Source organism: Notamacropus eugenii, chromosome 3 (genome assembly GCF_028372415.1).
Source record: "Notamacropus eugenii isolate mMacEug1 chromosome 3, mMacEug1.pri_v2, whole genome shotgun sequence".
Classification (NCBI taxonomy): domain Eukaryota; kingdom Metazoa; phylum Chordata; class Mammalia; order Diprotodontia; family Macropodidae; genus Notamacropus; species Notamacropus eugenii.
This window is the reverse complement of record NC_092874.1, coordinates 225,024,332-225,045,855: the sequence shown is the minus strand read 5'-3', so window position 1 is coordinate 225,045,855 and position 21,524 is coordinate 225,024,332. Positions and strand designations below refer to the sequence as shown.

At 41.4% G+C, this 21,524-nt stretch overlaps 1 protein-coding gene across 1 annotated transcript; it reads left to right on the top strand.

The window, feature by feature from the left end:
• The first annotated feature begins 2,967 nt into the window (after positions 1–2,967).
• Positions 2,968–16,787, top strand: KRT82 (keratin 82). The gene is made up of 9 exons (XM_072654737.1): positions 2,968–3,372; positions 6,478–6,686; positions 8,876–8,936; positions 9,865–9,960; positions 10,615–10,779; positions 12,423–12,548; positions 13,513–13,733; positions 14,127–14,158; positions 14,782–16,787. The coding sequence occupies exons 1-9, from the start codon at positions 2,968–2,970 to the stop codon at positions 15,018–15,020; spliced, it is 1,554 nt and encodes a 517-aa protein (XP_072510838.1). The 3' UTR covers positions 15,021–16,787.
• Positions 16,788–21,524: the final 4,737 nt, after the last annotated feature.

Here is a 21,524-nt window from a genome sequence, read left to right as displayed (position 1 = left end):
AGTCCTTTATGGAAGGATTGACTTTCCCAAGGTCACAGAACAAATTAACAATGATAGCAAGAATTCAGACCTAGAGTTTATGACCCCCAGTTCCAATAATTATAGGATTTAGGGCTCATTTTAAAAATGAAACATAGACTCAGATGGAGGAAGTGATTATAGTAGCCAGGACTCAACCCTGGTCCTCTGCCTGCAAATCCTGTTCTCTAACCACTGCATAATACTGCCTTTTGCTTCTCCACATACCTATTCTCTACCTTACCCTCATGCCCACCCTTATAATTCATGACATGTAGTAGAGGTTCAGTGAGGGTATTGATAGTCTACTTTCTGGTGTGCAAAATGAAGGGACAGAATTGTGGAAGGGGCAGTGCTAGTGAAGAGATATCCAAGCCTCAAGCTTAAACCCTCTGAGAGACCAAAAGTCTAAGAAAGAAAAGCTAAATATGGAATGACTCTCTGAGGGAGAGAGATACAGGTGAAAGTGTAAGTGATGTAAAAAACAAGATACATATTGAAATTTGTATTTAAAATGCAGTTTTTTCTATTCAAGAGAGCTTTCTCTCCTTATTCTAGCAGCCTGAATACTTAACGAAAACCATCTAACCACAGTAGGTCCCAAGATTCTTCCAGGTCCTGCCTTATCACCATCTTTTTCCCTTTTCACAGACCCTCTTTATAGACCTTCTTGCTCCTTGTTCCCTCCCCAGAGCTCAGAGAACAGCAAAAGCTACAGCCAACCCCATCAGAGTCATCATAAGATAGGATCCCATAGAAATCCTTGAAGAGAATGATTTCCCAAAACAAAACTAAGAAACTGTCCATGCCATAAAACATCCTAGCTTACATTTTTGTAGTTTTTAAGCATTTCTTCATTACGACCTTGTGAGGTAGAAAGTGTGTTATTTCTCCAATATCCAGATAAGAAAACTAAGGATGGCAAAGGTTATAACTATAACCACACAACTAGTAGTGACCAAAGCTATAGGAAGAACTCAAAGTCATTTCCTTAATTCTTTCCACTATATCAATACAAAATATTGAGTTAACTCAATCTAAAAAGCATTAAATATGTATCAGTAAGGGGTATCTACATGGTGCAGTGGATAAAGTGCTGGAACTCTAGTCAGGAAGGCCTGAGTTCAAATTCAGCCTCAGACATGTACTAGCTATTTAACCCTGGGCAAGTCACATAACCCTGTTTGCCTCAGTTTCCTCATCTGTAAAACAAGCTGGAGAAGGAAATAGCAAACCACTCCAGTACCTTTGCCAAGAAAACCCCAAATGGGTGGGTGGACACTTCTCCAACAACAATAATATCCCCAGTCATTTTGAAGAATTATCAGCTAAGTCCTTAGGGTAGACCCTGGGTCTAGAGTCAGAGGATCCAGTTTTAAATCTTGGCTCTACTCATTACTACCTATGTGACATGAAGTAAATCTCTTCCCTCTCTGAAACAGAGTTTCCTCATTTATAAATCAGAGAATTACATACTCTATTTCTAGTTCAAATTCTTATGAAATACACAATACTTATGAAGTAAAGGCAGAGTTAACCCAATCTAATCCAATCTAAAAAGCATTTATTATGTATCACTAATAGTAACTCTACGTGGCAGAGTAGATAGAGCTCTGGACCTAGAGTTAAGAAGCCCTGACTTCAAATCTAGCCCCTGACACTTATTAGCTATGTGACCTTGGACAAATCACTTAACTACTGTCTGTCTCAGTTTTCTTATCTGTAAAATGGGGATAATGATAGCACCTTCTTCCCACAGTTGTTGTAAGGATCAAGTGAGATAGTAATTATCAGGTGATTAGCCCAATGCCTGGCACCTAGTAAGTGCTGTATAAATATTAGCTATTATTATCCTTAAGCATTGGTGAATGTTAATCTTAACCTGGGGCATCTTGAGAATATATATACATATATGCATATATGTATATATGTGTGTATATGAGTATGTATGTATATATTTGTGTATATGCACACATATGTTTGTGTACATATACATATGTGTATAAATATTATATACATATACACATTATATATATTAGACCTAATATCCATCATATTGCTATCTGTTCTCCATTTAACTCATGGACCCAACTTCTTTTTTCTTTTCTAGACATAGAGGCCAAAGGTCTGTACGCAGTCCTGAACGTTCTTTCTGTACTCACTCCAAGGGCATCCCTTGCCAGTCTACCTCTGGGTAAGCTGGCTAGAGATCCCTCAGTCTTTATGCGTGTGACCTCTAGAGTAACATGTTCCCTTTGTAGTATTTGGTGGGAGGGGGTGATATTTTGGGTCTCAACAGTTTGGGTCACAACTGGTTTCCTGGAGATGTACAAGAATGCTTTGGGAAAGTTATCCCACCCAGATAAAAGTCACTTTTTTGGACTACCTGGATCTGGGAAACCACAGAGGAGACCTATGTCTCAAGAATCTTTGAAAACCCCAGAAGTATCATTAGGAAAATAGACAGTGCATATTGGGGCATATTTAATTCTCCCTGAGGTCTCAGTGTAGCTGATGTATATAATCATCCAGGTAAAGAGCCAGTCTCCCACTTCCTCACCTCCTATAAAATGGGGGTAAATCTCCAACTCTCACTTTCCTTGGGGCTTTGTATCCACACATCAAACACACCTGTCTAGTCAGTCCCCTTCATCACTCTCATAAATAAGGGAGAGGGGACAAATGAGAATTTTATATGATTCATCCACCCTGGCCATTGGCCTTTCCTCTTCATTTCTAATTATCCAGCTTGGGCCTTAGCAGCTACCAATGCTCCAAGCTAATAAAAGTGATTTAATGGTTATTTAGGTTTTTACCTAGCCCAACTATCCACCCCCCAACTAGATAAAAAGGGGGGAGACCTCTGCAGTGATTCGATTGGGATTTGCGCTGGTGTCTGGCCTCCACTGGTCCTTCCTTTAGACCCTGGTAGCTTGTATCTCTCTTGCCATGTCTTGCCGTTCCTTCCAGATGGGCTCCAGATGTGGCAACCGCAGTTTCAGCTCCTGCTCTGCTGTTATCCCTCGAACCATGACTTATTCCTCTGTGAGTAAGGGACCAATCAAGGTAGGGGGCACCGGAACCCTTCGATGGCTGGGCTGCTTTGGCTCCAGAAGCCTGTGCAATGTGGGCTTTGGGAAGCCCCGAATTGCCTCCAGATGCAGCTTGCCCAGCTTTGGCTACCGGGTGGGAGCAACCTGTGGACTTCCCCGTTGCATCACCCCAGTCACAGTCAATGAGAGCCTCCTAATCCCTCTGGAGCTGGATATAGACCCTAGTGTACAGCAAGTGAAGAGGAATGAGAAGGAACAGATCAAGTGTCTCAATAACCGGTTTGCTTCATTCATCAACAAGGTGAGAAGATTAAGACAGGGAGGGTTACATATGGTGAGTGGGGAGTCCTCATTAGGGTCTACCTTATCCATGGTCCTAGAGGAAGTCTGGTTGATTAAAATCCCAGATTCATCCTCAAATAATCATAAGCAATGGATTCCTTTCTCTCACCAGGGCAGACAGACCTGATCAGTCATAGTCCAGTTCTTCAAACAGAATACACTGCGTACCTACTATGCGCCAAGCATTTTCCATGTATACTATGGAAAGAAGAGACCACTGGGAGCCAATGATGATTATAAAAGTCATTGCAGTTCAGTGAGAGAAGAGGTCAGAGAATCTGGGTTCAAATCCCAATTCATTTTTCATTCAAAAGGCATTTAAATGCTTATTTTGTGCCAGACAGTGAGCTAGGTGTAAGGTTAGAGAAACAAGTGCAAAATATACAAACACGAAATGTATAAATGTAAAGAAAGTAGAGAATGAGAACTTACATTCTACTGGGAGAGAAATAACTTCTATATGAGTAAGTAAATACAAACTATACTCCTCTAATATTTCAAGGAGAAAGAGATTAGAGATAGAGAGAATTAAGAAAGATCTCCCATAGGAGGTATCAGTTGAACTGACTTGCCATTTACTGCTTCCCTAATTTTGAGCAGATCACTCATTCTCTCTGAACCATAGTTTTCTGATGTGTAAATGATGAGTCTGGACTGCGTGGTTTTTAAAATTCTTTCTAGTCCTATATCCATGTCTCCATACTCCAAGAACATAACATGATAGTAGATTTCAACACTGTCACCCAACCAAGTCATGCAAAACCAAGACCACATGTATGAGAGTCAGCTTTCCACTATCCATGATCATGGGACTGGGGGAGATGTGGAGGAATATCAGAGTAGCCTGGATAAAGATGATGGTGATAATATTATTTTACACTCATATTTTTTACTGACAAAACACTCGTACATTGGTTCTCTTATTTGAATACCATAACCCTGGGAGATTCATAGGAATTATTATCCCCATTTTGCAAAAGAAAAGTTCCACAGATAATCCAATGTATTAAGTGACTTTAGCCTAACCTTAAACCCATACCCAGAACTACTCACAAGAAGAATTTGCTTGTGTAGGTTAGTCTCACATTGCCTTCACTCCTCTTACACTCACACAATACTAGTCCTTCCCCTGCAACTAATAGAATGTCCTCCCTCTTCATCTCCACCTCCTGGTTTCCCAGGCTTCCTTCAAATCCCAGCTAAAATTCTGTCTTCTGCAGGAAGCCCTTTACTACACCTCTTAATTTTAGTGACTTCCCTCTTTTGGTTATTTCTTTTTCATCCTGTATCTAGCTTGTTTGTGTAGAGCTGTCTCCCCCATTAGATTGTGAGGAAGGGTAGGAATTGTTTTTTGCCTTTCTTCATATCCCTTAGCACAATGCTGGTATGTAGAAGGTGCTTAATAAATGTTGACTGACTGACTGACTGATGTAACCTCGAGCAAATCACATCACCTCTCTGAGTCTTAGTTACTTCATCTATAAAATGGAGTTGGAGGAGGTTATCCGTCAGTATTTCCGACTCAATTTCTACTCTAAGATCATTTAGAAGTCAAGTGACTAGCTCTTAAATTATGTAATCATCAACTCCTGTTATGATTATTTGCATGTATTTGGGGAAGATTTTTTTCCTACAAAGAATTTTAAGCATCTAGCTTAATGCCGTAAACATATATAATAAGTACTAAAGAAACATTCAAAAATGAATGCATAAATGAATGAATGAAATGCTATAGACAAGAACTACAATTCTTTCTCAATTAACCGGATAAATAACATTCCAGTTGGTGGATTACCAAGTTGCTTTTCCTTTTCCCTCTTGTCTCTGAAACTCCTGTGACTTTAAAAAATATTGAATCCAATCCCTTCATTTTATAGTTGGGGAAATTCATACAACTAGCAGCTTGTAAAAGGCAAGATGTCTACTGAGGCTTTTCTAACTCCAAGTCCACTACTCTAGCCATGACACTAAAGAATGTTATCTCCTCATTTCTGGAGCTATCATGGCTTAATGAAAAAAATCTTAAGAAAGTGAGTTCTGATCCCAAATAAGCTCTTAATTCTCCATATAGCCTTACACATAGTAAGAGCTTAATAAATTATCTGTCTATCTACCTACCTGTCTTTATCTATCTGCTCATCTATCTACCTATCTGCAAGGTAGGGAGATAATAATACCTACCTTACAGGGGTGTGAGATCAAAATGGAAAACTTAAAGCACTATCTAAACGTCAGCCATTATCATCATCACCATCATCACTACACACAGCAAGCTATAGTGGGAAGAGCGCTGGACTAGAAGTTGGACACATGGGTTCTGGTTCTGACTCTGCTATTGGTTGGTTGTATGCCCTTGATCAAGTCACTTGACTTGACAATCATAACCAATGGGAGTGGGGAATGGGGAGGGAGATGGAAGGATTGAGAAAGTCCTGGTATAGGAGGTAGCACTTGGGCTGTGCTTTTAAAGGTATTTGGGTTTCTACAAGGATGAGGCAAGGAAGGAGTCCGTTTCATATGTAGGGTAATAGTCATGTTTCTTATTTGAAAAATGAAGGGATTGTATTAGGTGATCCCCCTTCCACCTCTAACATCCACCTAGTCTATACTGCTACTTGTGGATCTCGGATGAGTATAGTGCCTCAGAAGACACAGGAGGAACCTCCCTGACCGAAACTTCTTCCTCCCTGGGGGCTCGTTAACCTAGGATAAGTGTTGAGAATGCCTCTGAAATCCTCCGTCATTGGTTTGAAGATGCGTTGGGAGGTTAGAACTGGACACCCACTTGAAGATCCCTACTGAAGATAAGGTCACATTTCACTTTCTAAATCATGACTACACTTGCATAATACACACATATAATACACAATGCATATAATACACATTAATAAGGTGTACTATAGTTATCCATACTGATATCTCTTTCCTATTAGGATGTAAACTCCATGATGAGTCCAATCTAAATTTTGAATCTTTCTCAGCTCCTAGCTGAGTTACACCTGATAGGCAAAGTCCTCCAGGGCCTCCCTGATCCTAAGTGACCTCCTGGCTCTGTGGTTGGTAGGTGCGCTTCCTAGAGCAGCAGAACAAGCTGTTGGAGACCAAGTGGAACTTCCTTCAGCAGCAGAAATGCTGCAAGAGCAACATTGAACCCATCTTCGACACCTACATCAGCACCCTGCAGAAGCAGCTGGACTGTGTGACAGGAGACCGGGTGCGACTGGAGGCAGAGCTCAGTGGCCTGCAGGATGTGCTGGAGGGCTACAAGAGAAAGTGAGTCTGCGCTCTCCCCTGCCCCCCACCAGGCAAGGAAGAAATAGAAGCCAGGACATTTTACATAAAGATGGAAAAGGAGTGGCATGCTTACTGCCTATCAGATCCCCCAGCTTTCTGATCAACCCTGAATACCCTTTGGGTGTAGAGAGGGTCCTGTTATTTGTATAGGGGGGTGGGAAGGGAAAAGAAATCATGATTCCTGTGTAGTGAGCACTCATGGTAAAAATCATATTGATTTATCTAGCATTTTCAGGTTTGTGAAATACTCTACCAATATTATCCCACTTGAGCCTCCCAAGAACACTGTGATGCTATTAGTATACCCATTTGGCAGATGAAGAGAAGTCTGTTGACTTGCTTACAGAAGGACCTGATTTAGGATTCAAACTCAGGCCTTTCTGAGTTTGATACAAGTTTTATACTTTATCCATTATGTTATGTAGCTGATAAAAGTGAAAAAACATATGCTCAGGGTCTAAGGTCAGAAACAGAAATAAGAGCAAAAAAAGGGTAAGAAATTGAGTAGGTAAGTGCCAAGGACACAGGAAGTAAAGATGTCAAGTGTAATTAGTCAAGGAGGTGTTCCTGAAAATAGAGAGGCTGGTACAGGGAGGGAGGGAGGGAAGGAGGAATGGAGGGAGGTAGACAGACAGACAGAGACAGAGAGAGAATGAGAGAGAGACAGAGACACAGAGAGAAAAAGAGAGAGAGGAAGAGAGAAAGAGACAGAGAGAGAGGAGAGAGAGAGAGAGAGGAGGAGGAGGAGGAGGAGGAGGAGGAGGAGGAGGAGGAGGAGGAGGAGGAGGAGGAGGAGGAGGAGGGGGAAGTATGCCAGGTGGGAAGGAGCACTCTGTAATATACACCAAGGGTGTATATTATAAGGATGAGGCATCGGGAATCTTGAAAGGAATGCACTTATAGGAGAAACACAAGAAATTATATTGGTTAGGTGAGGGAGAGGTGGTGGAAAGAAAATTAAGCTTCAGCAAAGAGATTTGGATTGGATATGATGGACAAAAGAGAAAGTCACAATAGATGCTTGAGCAGGAAGTAGTGTTTGAGGAAGCTATATATGGGATGGGTTGGAGGGAAGAGATAGAAAGTTGTTTTAATCTTTGGAGCCCCTTGGAAATCAAATTCACATTCTATCCCAGTATTAAATTAGGTGAGGGTGAGTAGGTCTCAAATCTCATACTGGGGCTATAGAAACAGCACTGGACTTCGAGTCAGGAAATCCAGTTCCTCCTATGTGACCCTAGGAAAATCCTTTAACCTCTCAGAGCCTCAGTCTCCTCATCTGTAACATGGGGGCAACACCACATACTCACTGAGTTGTTGTGATACACATATTTTGTAAGCTGTAATCTTCAATTAAATGTAAGCAATCATGATACCTGTTATTACATGGGTCCAGTGAATTGTGTAATTGATGCCCTTCCACTCACCTCTGTGTGTAGTCAGAGGCTGACATTTAGACCAGGTGATGAGAATCAGGAACTATATAATTAGCTTTCAACACAGAGGGTCACATTCACCAGGTTCCCCCTCTTCTACAGCAACCACTCAACTTTTTCCCAATGACCAGTAGGAAGAACAGAAAGAAATAAACTTCCTTAGCCCAGTACTTAGAATGAGAGTTCATATAAGGAAGAGCTTCCTGAAGAGTGAGCAGGATACTAATGGAAGGGCAGGTGCTGGCTCCATTAATAAAACTGAGCATTATAGAAAACTAAAGATTCCAAGAGACAGAAGGAAAGAAGGAGAGCATTTTAGGCACAGAATGCCCCTTAAGGTATTCAATTCATAGAATGTGAAACACATTCCATGTGTAAGGCTCCAGACTAAGGGATTATCTTTATTAAATGCCTCCATTGGTTAGAGATAGATTTCTTCTGTCAAGAAATCCATCTGCCCAGAACTAAAAGATGAGGAGAGTGAAGGAGAGGAGCGAGCATTGGATTTGGAGTGGAAGGAATTGTGTCTTTGAATTCTCATCCAGATACCATCTTTGTGACCTTGAAGGAATCACTTCATTTCTCTGGGTCTCAGTTTCTTCGTCTGTAAAATAAAGATGTAGAACTAGATAATCACCAAGGACTCTTCCCATTCCAAATCCCATAATCCTAACAAGTTTCCTCCAAATGGGACAAACCAAGACAAAACAATTATCTCTCCTTGCCTTTCAGATACGAAGAAGAACTATCCCTGAGACCCTGTGCTGAGAATGAATTTGTGGCCTTGAAAAAGGTGAGGGAAGGCCGGGTGTAGAAACTTTCCTAGACTGCTCCAGGCAGGTTCCCCAGAACACTAGGACCCTGAACAGTGCCCAGTAATAATATCATAACTTCTCCCCTTTCCTACCACCCAAAAGGAAAGGCAGATTGCTGAACAAATTCCCCTCTGCCTCCTGTGGGCAACCTACAATGAAGGAGGGACTGGGCAGTATTCATCTACCTAATTCCTTTAAATTGGAAATATTTATTAGGTAACTACTCTGTTCAGAATATTGTTAGATGACGGGGAGAGATACAGTGAAGTTTATGCTTTGATAAGGAATTCTTTCCTAACATATGCAGGTGTTCTCATGCTTTAACTTCCTCAACTTCCAAAGGCAAAAGTCGATTGGAAGCAACCTATAAAGTAAGGTTGAAAACTGAGTTAATACTAAAGCCAATGTAAAGGCCTCTTCCTCTACCCCAAACCCAGCTTGTCTAAGATATTCAGATAATTGAAGGTTGGCATGTATACACAAAGAGTGTCCTAACTTTCTCAGTGATGCAGAGAAATTATAAGCAAAGAAGTTCCAACTAGGTCAGAATACTCAAAGCTTCAGGGAACTATAGTACAGGTATTTCCGAGAAACAAAACAAACATAAAACCCTTTCCTGCCAAAGCCTTTCTTAGTCAGGATACTCCTCTCCCTAATGCCAACAAGCTGTGATATATGGAGCACCTACTGCTGCTGATTCCTCCTCTTCCATTTACATCATCTCCTTCATTCCTGCATCTACCAAACAAAGGGGCTGTAGAATTCTGGCTTCCCTCTGCTCAACAGTCTGAAAAAATAGCTCTGATTAGTGAAGGATAGACCTCAGCAGAGGAGGGTTTTGGAGACTCTTAGCAGTACCTGGGAGTGCCCTTGCTTTATGATTTCACATGTCTTTTCTTCCTTCAGGATGTAGATACAGCCTTTCTGATCAAAGCTGACCTGGAGACCAATGTAGAAGCCCTGATTCAGGAGATCAACTTTCTAAGAAACTTGTATGAGGAGGTAAATGAGCCCATGCTATGGTTATCTATGAACTGGGTGTGGTTTCAGTCTCTAGCCTAAAGAGTTTGGAATGTGGGACATGGATAGATTTCAGGAGATCTAGAAACTTGTCTGGGAAAAAGGCATGTCTTTATTTTCACTAACTTTTGGTTTCCTTTATGCATTTTATAATATGATTTTTGAGAAGAAGTCCTTAGGCATCACCAGATTGCTAAAGAGGTCTATGATACAAGATAAAATGGCGAAGAACCCCTGTTCTAGCCAGTGAGAACATTTTCAGGCAAAGAGTTCTAAAACTTTTATCTTGTTGATATTAGAACCAATGAATATTGGGCAGTGAGCCTCCTAGAAAAAGAATCTTCCTGATTCCTTGTCTCAGCCTCAAAATTGGTTTCAATCAGAGGTCAGGGGGTCTCTGAGGACCTGGGCTTATGTTTTTTGCTATTGAAATGTAAGCAAAGATGATACTTATTTGTGAAGAAGAGAAAAGGTGAATCAATGAGAGAATACTTGAGGAGGCACCAAAAATATCACCATTGAATCATTTGGGAAAACTATTTCTAGTATAGTATCCACAATTCATTCTCTTCCTTCCCCTCAACTTTCTACCATGAGGACCTCATTGACTTTCCAACTCCCTCCCTCATTTGCCAGGAGATCTGCCTGCTCCAGTCACAGATTTCTGAGACCTCAGTCATTGTGAAGATGGACAACAGTCGGAACCTGGATGTGGAAGGCATCATTGCTGAGATTAAAGCTCAATATGACGACATTGCCAGCCGAAGCAAGGCTGAGGCTGAAGCCTGGTACCAGTGCCGGGTGAGGATAGCCAGGGGTTCCTCTGTCTTCTGTGGGAGGAAGGAGGCAGGGCAAAAGACAAACTTCCCTTAAAAAATAGCAGAAGGCTAAGTGATGAGTTCCCAAGGCCCCCATGAAGTGGCAGGATGCTCTATAAATTCCAGACGATGTTGGTTTTGACTGTTAGAGGACTGAGTCCCAGCGAGACGTGTGGGAGGAAGATTGGTTCAACAGACCAGACCCATCATCAGGGAGCAGTGAGTGCCTAAGCTTTATTTACCCTGAGACTCACTGGAAGTTCCCAGTCCAGTTCCAGCTTTTAAGTTGCCCTCAATAAATACCACTTGACAATGATAGTGATGCTATTGGGTTTTTGCTAGTGGGCTACTTGCTGAGCGTGGGAGAGACTAACAGAACAGAATAGTTACTAATGGCCAGGCAGAAATAATGATTAATATGAACACCAATTTGGGCAATCAGGTAATTAGACACCAAGAGGGTAGGAAGTGAGATAAGCATTTGCACAGTGACCTGTAGCATATTGAAAGGGGAGGTTTAGGGATTGAGAAACATCTTTAAAATCATGTTAATTATTCATTCTCTGGTTCATACCAGTCTAAGTTTCATTCTAGTTTGGCTCCTCCCCATTCTCTTGGGCTGCCCTCAGCCTGGATGTACACAGGGGATACAAACTCAAACTCACTTCTATGCTCATTCTCTTCAGCTAAACAAAATTAAAAGGTAAATCATTCTCCTATGGAGGGGAGTGGGGAGTTTCAAAACCAGAGAGAAATTGCCTTTAGGATTATTTGATAATATCTATGCTATTATACTATTGTATTATCTGTGTTTCCATTAAATTCAGGAGATTTAGAGCATCTCGAATCTCAAGTCAGCGAATGCTGGTCCTCTTTGAAAATGAAAGACAAACACAACATCAGTTAATGTCAACTTAGAAAACTCATTCCTACCAAAGTTAGGATTCAGAAATTAGATCCAGAAAACAAAGATCTTTTTTTTTAATTGTTAAGAAATTAAAGTAAGAAATGGAGAATTCTTTGTTTTGTAAATGAAAGAATCTGAGTAGAGTTAGTCTAATTCTGGGTATCAGTCTTCAGGTCAGTTGGCCATATCTGAACCTGAGCATACTGATGTGTGAAGTCTGTCCTGTGTGTTTCCCCTCCTGGTCATCTCCCCGCTCCCCCATCCCTGGACCCTTCCAGCCCCACCAAAGAAGGAAAGAGGATTTGGTAGCAGTCTGGTGGTGATTCTCTTGGCAAGTCTGATGGTAGAGACAGAACCCAGATGGAACCAAGAACAGGGCAAAGATCAATGAACAGAACTCTGGATGTCAGTACTCAAGTTACAAGAGGAATGGGACAGAAGAGAATCAGGGGACTGTGGATTAAGGTTTAGAAGAAAGGAGGATAGCACTGTGGCTACAGGCAAAATGTTAGCTACCATAGTGAGTAGCCTGGGAGAATGATCTGAGGGGAAGTGTGTACAGAAAACAGATTTCCATGGATGGAGTAGGGAATCTGATCTTGGGAAGCCATTGAATGTGCCTACGTAGAAAGATACCATAGAAGGGTAAGGGGGATACTACTACTGGGGTTAATCCAGTTTGGAACCTTGGAGATTCTGACTCTTCTGTACTCTGGCAGTATGAAGAGCTGAGGCTGACAGCTGGAAACCACTGTGACAGCCTACGGAACAGCAAGAATGAGATCCTGGAAATGAACCGACTAATCCAAAGACTACAGCAAGAAATTGAGAATGCTAAAGCTCAGGTGAGGTTCTGGGGAGATACCAAGAGCTCTAACTCGAAACTGTTTACTGCAGGCAGGACTGCACTCTCCAACCAACTCTCCATGAAAAAAAAAAGTATAGGTTAATATTAAACAATCTCTATTATTAATACTTTCTTAAATCTAGAAAGTAAAACAATAAATCAAACCACAATTTGTAGTGTTCGCTAAGTTCCACATCCTTCACATCACAATGAAAATTTAACAAAATTGGCTCTCTCTAGCTGGCTGGAGCTGGCTCCAACATCCCCCTGGTCGCGGTTCTATTGTGAATTATTAGTCTATACTCTGGCTCATCTATTCATTCAGGCCCATTCTTTTGAAATCAGGGCCAAGTGTCTACTGGATTATTTAAAGGACTGTCACAAAGAAGAGTGAGAAAATTTGTTCTGGGTTGTCCCAGAAGGCAAAACTAGAACCAAGGGATGAAATTTGCAAGGAGACAGATTTTTAGGTCAACATAAGAAAGAACTGCCTAAGAATGGAATGCACTGTCATAAAAGTGAGTTTCCTGTTACTAGAAATATTCAAGCAGATAATCTGGATGATTATCGGTTAAGGTGGCTATAAATGGGATACTTACATTGAATGGAAGGGTGTAATAAATGGCCTCTCAGTTTTCTTTCAGCGCTAAGATTCTTTGATCTTATGATTATAGGGTTGGTAGGGGTTTTCCAACAAGTTAGGAAATCAAATTAACTCCATTCTTACAAGGCAGTAAAGACTAGCCAGTGGATATGTATCTATTTCCTCCAAAACAGTATTTTACCAGTTCTCAAAAGGAAATCTCAGATGTTCTTGGAATGGTTTAGTGAGATGTAGTTCTCAATTCCTCAGTGAAGCCAGATGTGGCTGCCATGTTCTCTCTATGGTCCAGGAAATCTAGTTCATTCTTGCTAGTGATGCTGGTAACCCCCTACAGTGCCTTTCTGTGTCTCTGTTATAGCGCTGCAGACTTGAAGGTGCCATAGCTGAAGCTGAGCAGCAGGGAGAGACTGCCCTCAATGATGCCAAGTGCAAGCTGACAGGGCTGGAGGAGGCTTTGCAGAAGGCCAAACAGGATATGGCATGTCTGCTGAAAGAGTATCAACAGGTGATGAACTCCAAGTTGGGGCTGGATATCGAGATCGCCACCTACAGGCGGCTGCTAGAGGGAGAGGAGCACAGGTAAGCAGAGTGATCACGAAGTAGTTAAAGACTGCTAATGAGTTAAAGACCCAGCTTGTGGAATTTCCAGGGTTATGTTTTATTATTATTATTATTATTATTATTATTATTATTATTATTATTATTATTATTATTTCTGGCACTCTTTCCTACTGTCTATCTATTTTAGCCATTTTCATTGGCAGTCAATCCTGGATTATTTGTACTAGCCAAGGGCAAAAGTGACCCCTAAAAATCTTAAAGAAGGAGGTATTGCAAGCCAATTCCTTTGGTTCCTTCCATTCTGAGGGGAACATAGAGGTGGGATTACAACATGTTGTTTTATCTTCTTCATTCTCTTTCATTGTAAAACTTTAATGTCTTTTCATCCTTCCTTTTCTCCCTTGTTCCCAGGCTATGTGAAGGTGTTGGACCTGTGAATATATGTAAGTAGACAATTGTCCTAGATAGATATGGGATGTTGTGGAGCTGGGGTATTTGGCTGTGTCCAGGAAGCCCTGGACCATCTCTGGTATTTGTCCATCAAAAATAGTTAGTCCCACCACACAAACAGAGTTGTTTTCTGAGTCCTAGGGAGGTGATGCTTGATGATCCCCCTTGTCTTCAGGGATCGTTCACTTTGACAAAGGAGATGGGATATAGGCAGCAACAGGAAAGTTAGGATTAGAAATCCATTTGTCAGAGCTCTGGACTTCATTGTTGGTGGGATGGGAAGAGATCAGGGGGAGAAGAGCCAGTGGGTCTAATCTGTTGGAAAAGAAATATGAAGAAAGATTGGGAAGGAGAAGAGAGTAAAGGCTACAAAGAGATGGAGGGAGACTGCCTCAGGCTGGGAAAATGATCTTTTCAAAGCCTAAGAGATTTGGGTGATGAGTGGGAGCATATGTTCTTGGCTAGAGGACCATTTGAAGTTAGAGGAATGGAGATTGTGGAGGAAAAGGACTTGTAGCTCTAACTAAAGCACTGGAACTGGACATGGGAAGTTACAAGAACTATTTTATGTTCTGGATAAATATTTTCCATTCTCTCTTTCCTTTCTTCCTCACAGCTGTCAGCAGTTCTAAAGGGGCCATCTTGTATGAGCCTTGCATGGTGAGAACAGAGTTCTGCCCTGGGGCCTCCAGTGGCATTCGGAGCAGTGGCAGCTGCAACTCGGGGACTAGCATTGTGGTGGGCACTGGCGATCTCTATGTTCCCTGTGTTCCTCAGGGTGGGTTCAGTTGTGGGAGTGGGCGGAACTCAAGTGTGAAGCTTGTGTCTGGTGTCTCATCTAGTCACAAATGCTAACCTCCTCTGGCCTGGCTCAGAACCTCTTGGGTCTTCTTCCCAATCAACTCCCAGCATAATTACAAGCTCCAAAACTTCTTTCTGCATTGATCCTATGTGTGTGTGTGTGTGTGTGTGTGTGTGTGTATGTGTGTGTGTGTGTGTGTTTTAAACTTGTCTTTTTTTTCAATTAATAAGCATGTATTTTCTCTTTCTCACCACTGCCACCACCTCCATGAAAAAAGAAAAAGAAAACATCCTGACAAATATGCATAGTCTAGCAAAACCTATTCCAACACTAGCCATGTCCAAAATGTATCTCATTCTGCAAACTGAGTCCATCTCCTCTCAATCAGTAGTTGGGTAACATGCTTCATTATTAATTCTCTGGAGTCACAGAATTTCATAGGTTCATATTTCAAAGTCATGTCATTTCTTTGATAAGGGCTCTGAAGTCTTTACAATGAGATTGCTGTTCAGTTGTTTCAGTCAGACCTGATGTTTCATGACCCATTTGGGGTTTTCTTGGCCCTGGAGAGGTTTGCCATTTCCTTCTCCAGCTCATTTTACAGATGAGGAAAATGAGGCAAACAGGGTTAAGTGACTTGCCCAGGGTCACACAGCTACGAAGCGTCTGAGGCTGGCACTCTATCCACTTTGCCTCCACCTGTGATTAAAATTGTATAAATTGTTTGGCTTCTGCTCCCTTGACTCTACATCAACTGATACAAATCTTCCCAAGTTTCTCTGAAACCAACCCTTTCATAACTGTTTTTCGGTGACACAATAGTGTGTTTTCATTCGAAACTATCCCTCGTTGTATTGAAAACTCCTGATTCTCCATGCAATGCTGTGCATGTTTATTGATTTGCACTGTGCTGACTACTGTTGTAGAGGTAAGGGTGGAAAGAGAGGGTTGATGAGATTTGAAGACATTAAGTCATAGACACAGCTCCTCAAGGAGCTGATACTCTAGGCAGCTGGTTAGATACACAAAAGATATAAAAATAGCAGACAGCTTCTGCAATCTTCTCACAAAACAAGATCATTACAAAACACAACAGTTATCCATTTTGCTCAGTTCTTTATCCAAACAACTATTTACTCTTGCCCCATTCCCATATCCCTGCAATCAGGTGGCTCTCCAAGGCCTCATCTCTCAATTAGCCCAGGGAAAGTAAACTCAATGCACATCTACCTAAACCAAAATGGGAAATGGAGGTTCAAGAGAGGCTCTGGGCCATAGAAAGGGCTTTAGGACTATTTTCTCCCTTCTGCTGTTTTATAAAACTGAGTTGACTGTCCATGATGTTTTTGACTTCCCTGAAGGTTTACTCAATTACTTCGTTTATTCCTGTTTCTATGGTCTCTGAGTACACACTGACTAATGGCAAGGGATGTTGAGACAGACAGGAAAGACTAGGAAAAGCCTGCCCAGCATCTAATAGTTAGGTGGGTGACAAGTGGATGATCTGCAGACAGAGCAGCACATCCAAGGACATGACACTAAATCTTCTCTCCATGTCTGACTGTAGCCTGCTCCTTCCCCCCCCCATCCACTCCTCTCCCAGCAGAATGTTCCCAGCAGACTAGTTTAGAATATGTTCCCCTGGGTCCTTGGGGGAAGTCTCGAGCAAGAGCTCTGTCTCCAGTAAATGCCTGCCTGACCAGTGACTCTGGAGCCCAGGCTCCTAGGCAAAGGTGCTTGATCTGATACACAAATAAGCCATTAAACGAACTCTTGATCAAAGGATCCAGGGATCAGTATCATTCATCCTGAAAAGAAAGCAAGAGGGGGAACTTTTGTTTTTGTTTTTGATGGATAAAGTGCTATTTTTAAAATGTGAAAAAATGTGTGAAAACAATTAGAGATGTATATCTCTCCTAAAAAGTGAAATGGCAGTGGAGAAAGCCCTGGGTTTGGAATCAGGAAGACTTGGATTTAAATCCTACTTAAGAAATTTCCCAGCTGTGTGACTTCGGACAAATCATTTGTCTCTGTTTCCCCATCTGTAAAATGAAGTAACCTCTAAGGACCCTTCCAGGTCTGAATCTATGTATGACCCTTGTGCACCTTCATAGGTCACAGAATTGGAAGGGGTCGTAAAAGTCATCTAATCCATTGAATAAGTGAAGAGACTGAGGCCCAGAGAATTAAAGCAACATATCTAAGGGTGCACAGCTAATAAGAAGCAGGTGTTTGGGCTCCTGAATTCAGAGCTCTTTCCCCTATGTCACTGTTAAATGACCTCCTCTTACCAGGCAGCTGTCCAGCACAGAGTAGTTCCCTCCTAGTCAGAATCACAAGCGCCTGGGATGATATCCAGTGGTGTCTGATTGAGGAACACGGAAGTATGGATTCTGGAGTCAATCAACAAGCATTTAGGAAGCACCTACTATATAGCTGATGCTGAGCTAAAAAACAGCAAAAACATAATCCCTGACCTCATGGAGTTCATATTTTAACAGGGGAGCCAAGATGCAAACAATTCTTCACCTATAAGATAACGTCAAGTCAATATGTATTTATGAAGTGATCCCTATGTACCAGGCATAAACATGGAAAAAACACACAAAAACATGTTCATATTCCAATGAAGGAAACAACAGGCCAAAAAACTGTGCGCATATAAGAAACACAGGATAAACTGGAGATCATTTTAGAGAGGAAGTACAAGTGGTTGGAAAAAAGTCTTGTAGAAAGAAGCCAGGGAAACCAGAAGGTGGAGGTGAGGAGGGAGAACATTCCAGGCGATGCTTCTTCCTCTGTGCCTGTGGACACTTATCACATGCAGACGTGTGAAAAGTAGTCGAGGCAAAACCAGAAGAAATAAAGAAGTTCTAGGGACCACATTCATCTCTGTCCTCTATCTGAAAACCCACTGAGGCCATGTTAACATAGCTTAGAAATGGGATAGATGGGCCTCCTGTCCCTATTCCGGGAGCTCAGATGAGTTAAACAAAACTAAAGTTTAGTTAAACTAAAGGGGCAAGCTCCCTAAGAACTTAACAAGCCTAAGGATCTAACCTTTTATAAAGTATGTAGTTGAATGTATATGTAGGGGAAGATGACAGGGACAAATGGCACTTTTGATTGGAGTCTCCCTCTAACTTTTTTGTTCTGAACTGAACCATACCAAATAAAATTGGCATTTTTAGATCACTAATAGTAAAGAAAAAGAGAATCGTGCTTGAACCTACAGGAAAAAAAAGGGAAGAAGCATTTTTAAAGCAGCTACCATGTGCCAGGCACTATGCTAAGATAATTACTTGTAGTTATCTAAAGATCCCTGGTATGTTTGACTTGTTTTCTTTAAGTCTTACTGACTGAAACAGGGTAGGAGTAATACTTGGACATGTCCCGAGACAGTAGCATCCCCAGGATGTGGCTATTTTCCTAGGAAGAGTATGTGTCTCTAGGAAAGGCCTATCCAGCTCTCCCCTCTCTCCCTTCTCCATTAGGAGCTGACACTTTAAAGAGACAAATACAACAGTCAAGCCAGACCCTGTCGTTTCTCTTTGTAAATTTGTTTGGAGTGGGAGGAAAAAGAAGCAAAGCCTGGTCTCCTCTGACCATCTCACTTGCCCTCAGTCAGACTATGACCCAAATCCTTAAACTGACCAATAGTCTGATGAATTTAATGAAGGTGGTGGGAAAAATGAAGTGTTATCAGAGGAGAGATATGGGAGGAGGAGTTACCTAGATCCTGAGACCCCCAACCACCAACATCTCTCATTCCCCTGGACATCTCCCCTAATAGTCCACATTCACACCCTTCTGATATTTCTCTTTTGTCTGCTTAGCTTATGTTCTCTTTTGCCCCTCACCCAATTTTACCCCATTGTTATAGTTGTTCACACACACACACACACACACACACACACACACACACACACACACACACACACATACCTTTTTAGAAAAACACCCTGCCCCTTTCCCTTATTGCTGTGGTCTCACCATAGTGTTGGTATCATTCCTTCCCCCATCCCTTTATTCTCCCTTCCCCTCCTCCAAAGACTTCATAAAGTCACAGAATATTAGGGTTCAAACTAGTCCAACACCCTCATTTTGCATATAAGGAAACTAGGGGCCAGAGAGGTAGATTAACTTACTAAAGGTCACCCAGCAAGAGGAACAGATGCAGAATTAAAGACTGCTAAGTTCAATCTTCTTCCAACTGTACATTCTAGGTCCTCTAGAGACATAGAGAGTATAGGCGAGTTTTAGACACATGTCATGGAGATGGGAAAAACTGCAGCATCTGTGGATGGGAGGGGGAGAGGGAGGGAAGAGAAGAGGGGAAAATCTAGAAAGGGGAAATCTAAGGGATGGTGTAATAGTCATTTTTATGTCTATGGAAAATACCAGACAGTGGAGACTGACTAGATTTTGTTCAGTTTAGTAAATAATGGTCAAACATGTATCATATAATCACTAAGCTAGGAATTAGAGATACAAAGAAAAAGATAAATCATCACTTGTATCAAGGAATTTATATTCTACTGAAGGAATACAAAAATTACACAAATAAATACATTTCACACCAATACTTATAACATGGCCCCTATTGGCTGCTCTCAGTTATATCATACTCAGAGGGGTACATCTATCTCAATACACAGCTCACAAGCCTCGGTTTCCACTGAATCTGTCCCTGATCAAGTCAAAATAAATATTAGTATGGTATAGTATACCATAATGTAATGTAACATATAATATAATGTAAAAATGTAAGACATTTGCTTTACAAAGGAATAAGTATGAAGGGATTCCCATCAATTGGAGAATGGCTGAACAATTTGTGTGTGATGGAGTACTATTGTGCTATAATGATGAGGGGATTGGTTTCAGAAAAACATGGCATGGCATTATGAGATAAAGTATCATGTATGAGGAACAGAGAGATGACCAATTTGGCTTGACTGCTGAGTCAAGCAACAAACACCCTTTACACTCAAACCTAGCAGTTGCCCACGAAGGACTCCTAAGCAGTGTCATTCTCAGATTCCAATAGCCACTCTAGACCCTTCCTTCCAGTTCCACACCATTTCAGAAGAAGCATAACATCAAGTGACCCATGGCAAGATGTCCAATTAGTGTCCACAGCAGCAGTATGGGTTGTACTGGTTATCACTCAATAGCATTTTGGCTAAGAACATTTACAGTAGGTGCTACCACTATAACCAGGGGACCTTCTAGGAGAGGATTGTTGCTTTCCTACCACACTAACCCAGCAAACAGGACACCAGGATTTGACCTCAGCTGCTGCTTCTCCCCCATCTCTCTTTCTGGTTCTATTACCTAGACTTCAGTCCTTACTTCATCCTATCGCAAGACATTCCTTCCATTTCCCCTTCTAAAATGAATGTGCTGAAAGCTGCTAAGCCTAACACAGGCTTCTGAGAAACGTAGTCAGTCAACAGGCATTTATTAGGTTCTTGTTATTCAGGCACGATGCTAAGTGCTACTATAGATCTCTGGCCTGAAGAAGCTCACATTCCAATGATGAGATAACATGTTAAAAGTAAGGGAGTACGTACAAGACATTTAAAGAGCATAGGAAGGTAATCTTAGAGGAGAAGGCACTGACATTTGGTGTGTACTGGGGAATGACTCTTGCAAAAAGTGAGACTTGAGGAAGACAGGGAATCTAAGAAGTTGAGATGAAGGGGGAGAACATTCCAGACACGGGGAACAGTCACTTCAAGGGCGTAGAGATAGGAAGTTATTAATGTGATTGTAAGTAAATCACTTAACCTCTTTCTGTCTGCCCTAGTTTCCTTATCTGTAAAATAGGGACATTAATAGTATTTACTAAATTGAGAGGACATCCATCGGTTGGAGAATGGCTAAACAAGCTGTACCTTATGAATGTAATAGAATACTATTGTGTTGGAAGAAATGATGATCAGGTGGATTTCAGAAAAACCTGGAAAGATTTACATGAACTGATGCTGAGTGAAGTAAGCAGAACCAGGTGAACATGGTAGACAATAACACTATGTGATGATCAACTGTGATTGACTTAGCTCTTCTCAGCAATACAATGATCCAAGACAATTCCAAAAGACTCATGATGGAAAATGCTATCCACATCCAGAGAAAGAACTATGAAGTCTGAATTCAGATTGAAGCATACTATTTTCATTTTTTTTCTGTTTTTTTCTTTTGTTCTGTTTCACATGACTAATGTGGAAAAGTTTTACATGATTGCACATGCTATCTCAGAGAAGGGGGAGAGGAAAGAGGGAAGGAGAAAAATTTGGCTCTCAGTATCTTTCAAAAACATAATGTTAAAAATTATCTTTACATGCAATTGGAAAAAATAAAATACTATTAAATTTAAAAAATATTACCTATCATCTCCCCCTTCCTGGAGCAGTGACAGCTGGAGGTGGCGGTGGCTTCCTCCCTTCCCTCCACGGTGGCAGAAAGATGTAAAGAAGATGAAAAATCCAAAGAATTCCTCTGTACCTGTAGCAAATTGCCAGATCTAAAGGAGAGACCCTATCAGCTATAAC